This window comes from Cebidichthys violaceus, unplaced genomic scaffold (assembly GCF_023349555.1).
Source record: "Cebidichthys violaceus isolate CVI_PGR_0920_01 unplaced genomic scaffold, fCebVio1.0.p SCAF_11, whole genome shotgun sequence".
NCBI classification, from domain to species: domain Eukaryota; kingdom Metazoa; phylum Chordata; class Actinopteri; order Perciformes; family Stichaeidae; genus Cebidichthys; species Cebidichthys violaceus.
The window spans coordinates 7,177,942-7,183,941 of record NW_027176274.1 but is presented as its reverse complement, the minus strand read 5'-3'; the positions used below and the strand labels follow the sequence as shown (position 1 = coordinate 7,183,941).

Genomic DNA, 6,000 nt, shown 5'->3' with positions numbered 1-6,000 from the left:
ATTTGTTTGCAGAGCGGATTTATCTTATAACACAATAAGGAAATTTTGAACATAAGATTTTTTTTTCATTTGAGAGGGGGCAAAAGCGCTATTAAACATCTTAAACATCTATGTATAACTGTCAGCTGGAACACATTTTATGCCCTGAAGATAGTTCACATTTTATGGCACTGATTCTTTTACTGGAAGCAAAATCGAAACAGAAGGAGGCGGAAACACACTGCATATGTATTTGGTTTTATTGAAGAAGAGAGATATGAATAGGTAGCCGTTTTTAAGGCACCTAAAAAATGTACAACAAAAGCTCAACCATTTATTTATTCAGAATACAAAAATACACATCTCAGTGACTCCAAATTGTAATAAATAGTTAACCATGCATTCTAACCATAAAAAGGCACAGAAAACAGTCACTTAGTAGTCATAAAAATGATCAACTACTTTACCAAAATCATCCAGATAGTAATACAGGTGACAACTGTAACATTATATTCCAAATGTGAAAACACAACACACATCATGTCATTTAACCTTAGGCAATAAATATGCAAATATTGTTTATACCTACATATATATTCTTAAAAATTAAAACTGTGCCATTGTAAACATAATGTAAACAAATGAAACTCACTTTTCTCCCATCACTTCAGGAAACCACGTCAGAGACTATCATGTTATCCCATCTTTTAGAGATCCTTGCATTGGTTTCGTTGGTTTTTGGAAACCAGGCAGTTTGCAGCATTATTTACAGACCACTGGAAAACACAGCAAGGGAGAAAGGTGGCTACTTCCACTTTGTGTGGAAAGGTCAAGCATTCTCTCGCCTGGAGCCCAAACACTTGAGATTTAGAGAACCCGGCAGACACTTTGGACACGCGGATAACAGAAACACAGACAGACACAGCTCAGGAACTGCAACGCTATGAGTGGATTCAGTTGGGTAACTGGCAATGATGGAGATTAAATAAAAAAACGTACTGAGCACTGCAGGAACAAGGCAGCGTACAGCTGTTGTACTATAGTGCTCCATTTAAAGCACGTACTAACAAAAAGGCTTCAACTTGGTCTAAACCTAAATCCAGAGATTCTGGCTAGCAAAAGGCCAACGGTCATGAGATAGATAACAATGAATCTGATCTACTCAATGAAAAACAACACTATAATAATCATCATTAATAAATAGCAAATTGATAGTCAATTGAACTTGAGTTAATAGTTATTTTATTATTAACAAACAATACCATGGTAATTAATAATGTGGACTAATTATTAATAATGTTATATTAACAGTTTTTTGTTGCACACATAACATTTTAAATATTCTCTGAAAACTTTATTTAGATGACTGATGATTATAATACTTAATGCGTAATACTGTTAAATGTTAATAAATAATTTGTAAAGCATCTATACACATTATTTAGACAGATACTTAACACTTTGTCAATGTTTATTAATTGGTTTCTGGTCCATCTATCTATGTAATGCGTATATATATTTTACAAATCATTTGGTAATCATTAACAAATACTTAATACAGTATCTAACATTTTATAATGTGTGCAACAATACACTGTTAATATTGTACTAATGTAATCAGAATGGTATTGTTATCATCTCCTATCAGCTAGTATTTCTTAATACAGAAACTAACGATAAAACTAAATAAACTATAACAAAGAATTAGCAAACATTATTAATACATCATTCATTGTTTGTTAACAGTAAAATAACTATTAACTACAGTTTAATAAACAACAAATGTACCCTTTATTAATGATGGTTATTATAAAGTATTACCAACATTTTTTTTTTATCTTGGATTGGAATTTGATTGATAGGCTTATTGATTTCTGCAAGCCAATTAGCAACGCTGCGGCTTACTGAACACAGTAGCCTGACACAACTGATTGTCGGCATAAGCAACAGCCACACTGAGCTGCTTGACGATGTGAGTCAGGGACTGGTGAGATGTAACAGGTCGCCCTCTGGTGGGATATTAGAGAAAACACATGAAGATTCAGCCCCTGACTCACTAACATTCTATTATTATTTAGGATACTTTGATGAATGATTGTAATGTGTGCTCATGTTAAAATGTAGCACTCAATATTCAGAAAAAAATTAAATAGTTTTAAGCTAATTTAGACTTATTCCTCTTAAAGGTGAAAAGGCAGAATTAAAACCAACATACAAGCAACACATTATTCTCCAAAGGGGGGAAATGACATGATAAAATTAGTTGGCAATAGTAAGTATACAATTGCTGATAAAGGTACAATATGCCACTGTTGTAGTAGACACACACACACAATGCGCACAAATACATTGTGATACATATTACGTGTAAACACAACAGTCATGTCTGCCCATTCTACTCATTCGCTGACACAGTCCTACTTTAGTGTATCATCTTGGAAGCACAGAGGAGCAAAACTACAAACTGGTGAACCTGCTGGAAGAAATTTGGAGTCCATAAGAAAAAGCACTCTGTCTACGGGGCCTAACTGTTAAAATCTAGAGTACACGTACAAAAAAACCTCTTTCAACGTTTGCTGTTTTTTTGTCCCCCCCCCACTGATAAACGTCAAGTCAGAAAGCTGCAGAGACAGTATCAAAACAAGAGATAAAATATTGCACCATCATTAGAATACAACAGCATTATCATGTACAAGAGATTAGGACAACAAAAAAATCAACAATACACAATTGTTATGGTGTAATATACACAATCAAATGTGTAAGCTGTTGACAATGCATGCCATGTCAGCAATCTACAAATGCATTAGACTACAACACTTACAAACATGGTTTGCATACACCAGTATATATACAGTGCATATATGTATATACAAACTTAGCATCACATATAGAAATATACCCTGTAATGCCACCAGTCTTAAAAGAAACTAACAAGTCAAAGTAGTGTTCTATCAACGTCTCACTTGTAATTTGAAGAAAACAACAAAAAAAGAAAGCTGCACTTGAACGATGCTATGCAGGCTGCAGATCAACTGCTCTATTACATATTCAAAACCCATATCTAACTGCTATTCTCATTAGTGTTAAATACTGTGTTAAATTGCCAAAAGTTAAAAAGTTGAGGTGAACCGTTATTTCTATGTAATGATATGAGTATTTGCACTTGCATGAAGCAAGAAGTAGAAAGTGCCTTTTAAGTGTTCCTTAAAAAAACTCAGCAACCCTACAGTTTATGTGGTTGGCTTCAGATCAACACTAATCTCCTCCCAACCTTAAATGGAGTTAAGAACTAAGACCCACTGGCCTATTCAATTTAAGAGGTGCGACCTGAACAAAGTCATCAATGATTTCTTAGACATTCACTTTGGTACTGATTTCACATCCACGGAGAACGTGCCAACTTACAAATATTAATTCCAAATATTCATACCTCATCAACAGCTTTAAAAGAAAAAAATAAAGAACTTCTTATGACTTCTACCAATAAAGCACATTTTACACTAAATGACTGAAAATATGGCACTTGACACAAATCTTTGACACATCATTATCATGCAAACAAAATAAATTAAAGCAAGAAAAAAAAGAGAGTTGGATTTAGACCAAAAAAGGATGCTTTCAGTAGTAACAAATGGCATCGTAATACTTAAGTCATGTAAAACTTGTTCAAGTGTTATTTTGCACACGAAAAAATAATAAAAATAAAATCAAGACACTAATCATGCAATTAAACATATCTAAAGACGAGCAAGCATAGCATGCGACAGTATCCCACTGTTTTCAGACACCACACCTTCCAGATTACCGGCTAGACTGTGATGTTACACCTTTATCTTCAGCAGTGCTCCTGAAACCTGGAGGCTGCTTTGGTGCATCTGCAGCTCTGGGACATCCAGCAAACATCACGTTTACACACCGAACTGAAGCTAAATCCCACGCTCATGGAAGTCCTGGTTTTGCTACTAGTTTGTTATCACAACTCAAACAACAAGTCAACCGTATGGTTAGTTGCATACCTGATTGTGCGCTATGAATGGTTATTAACTTAGAAATGGCTTCTTTTTTTTTGTTGTTGTTTTATTTTGTGAAGATCCATGAAGTCCTTTTGCATTTCAATCCGCTTTCTCGGCTGTCATTTTGGCACCAAAGCACAAACGAACACACCAATGTTATCTTGTTAACAACATCACAAAGGCTTTCTCAGCAGAGGGATACAAATCCAGCTCTCCTCGAACACCTATCTTCACCTCCGCTGCCTACGGTGTTGCCAAAACTCTCCCACTGAAGTGAGGGGAATGTTCGTTTCCCCTCTCCGGTTGCGTCTGCTCCCGGGTTAGAGGTCAACCATAGAGGCCTTGGCCAGGTCTTTAGTTCCCTGGAGAATTCTCTTCATATGACCCACTTTCGATATCCCCAGATCCTGAGGGGGAAAAAAAGCCCAGCACATAAAAAAAAACCACATACGCATTTCTGTTGTAAGTCAATTATTACAACCAAATATCCGACTTTAGGGTGACCACTTTGGTTCAGACTGAATTATGTCAACAACTGATGGATTGCCAGATACCCATGATGCTCAGAGGATTGGAATCATACAGACTTTGGTGATCCCTCTCTTTGGTTATGAGTGAAATGTCTCAGCAGCCGTTGGATGGACTGCCAGGACATTTGGTTGACACATTCACGTCACCATCAAAATTGTAATAACTTCTGTAATCACATCACTTATTTGTCTAGCACCGTCATCTGGTCAAAGGTTCAAATTAATACTTCATTGCAGCTTTTTTGGTTTATCGCCAAATACTATGAAATACACATTTTTGACTTGTCACAGGTGTAAATAACAAAATGACGGATTTGTCATGACTTGCTGCGACACGTGAATAGAACAGAGCCATTGTTAATGTAACACCTGTGCTTTGTAGCTACGACAAGCTAACAGTCTGCCATCTGAAAGGGCAGCCCAGCATGCTAGCTGCTGCTGCTCATGAGAGACGCTGTGAGAATCACACATAGTTTGCCTCAGTGGCATCACTCTCATAAACACAATAACCCTGTGGTTTTGTCTGTGGTTAGCTGTGAAACAAACACATTCAAAACATGAAAACAAGTGGATTGAGTGATTTTTTTTTTTTTTTTTTTAAAGGGTTATGTGGGTGTGCCTGTTCTGCACACTGCGCCGCTAACCTGCGGCGTCGTACCGAGGTCAATCGTGGAACCAAAGTTACTCAACAGGATTACCAACCACATACTCCCTCTGTTCTCCTGGTAACCTCAGCACAGTTAGTGTGCTGGTTTAAAAAGCATCAGTCTGTATTCCTTTAGTTAGACATCTTATTTTCAACAGAGGTTTGAAAACCAGTGAACGTCTGCTTAAAAATTACTTAATGAATAATGAAAATAATTCAGCTTTCGAGCTGATTGACTTATCGATTGATCATCTCAGCCGTACTTTTATCCGTTATAATAAAACAGGAAAGCAACACAGCAAACGGGACAAATGAGATGACTGACTGTTGAAGTGTAAGACGGTGGAATGAGTGGGAGTGTCGTCACACACTGACTGTGCACAGACTTAAGAACCAGACCAGAGGGCCCATATCTCCGGCCAATATCAGCCCATCACAGATTTACCGGTATCGGCTTATATGTCGGCCAATCAGTGACAAGAAATCTCAAGGAAATCCAAAGATATGTGTGAGTTCATTTAGAAACAGTGTCTCCATTTGACCACCAGAGAGCACTGACAAGTAGGTTCTTTAATGACCAAATTTAGTTTGTTTATATTATGCATTTAAGGCAAACACTTATTGTTATGTCATTTTTTTAACCCCCAAATAATGATATTGGGATCAGCATCATAATCCAGTCTTGGTCGTGCTCTTATTTCTGTGAATCTAAATTTCATACTTTGTGATCCATACAAGGTGATTTCACTCTGGCAATGTAATCTGAATGTACTTCCTCACAGATGAAAGGGAGCTTGTTTTCCACTTCTGCTCTTCAGCAGAAGAGTTG

At 36.7% G+C, this 6,000-nt stretch overlaps 1 protein-coding gene across 5 annotated transcripts in view; it reads right to left on the bottom strand.

Moving 5' to 3' along the window:
• Positions 1-221: 221 nt before the first annotated feature.
• The window catches only part of dgkh (diacylglycerol kinase, eta), a 55,982-nt gene continuing 50,203 nt past the window's right edge, over positions 222-6,000 (bottom strand). For all 5 annotated transcript variants that reach the window (XM_068702487.1, XM_068702478.1, XM_068702515.1 and 2 more), the window contains one exon: positions 222-4,402. In XM_068702487.1, coding sequence (XP_068558588.1) covers positions 4,316-4,402 — 87 coding nt within the window. In that variant the 3' untranslated portion in view covers positions 222-4,315. The remainder of the gene's footprint in view (positions 4,403-6,000) is intronic.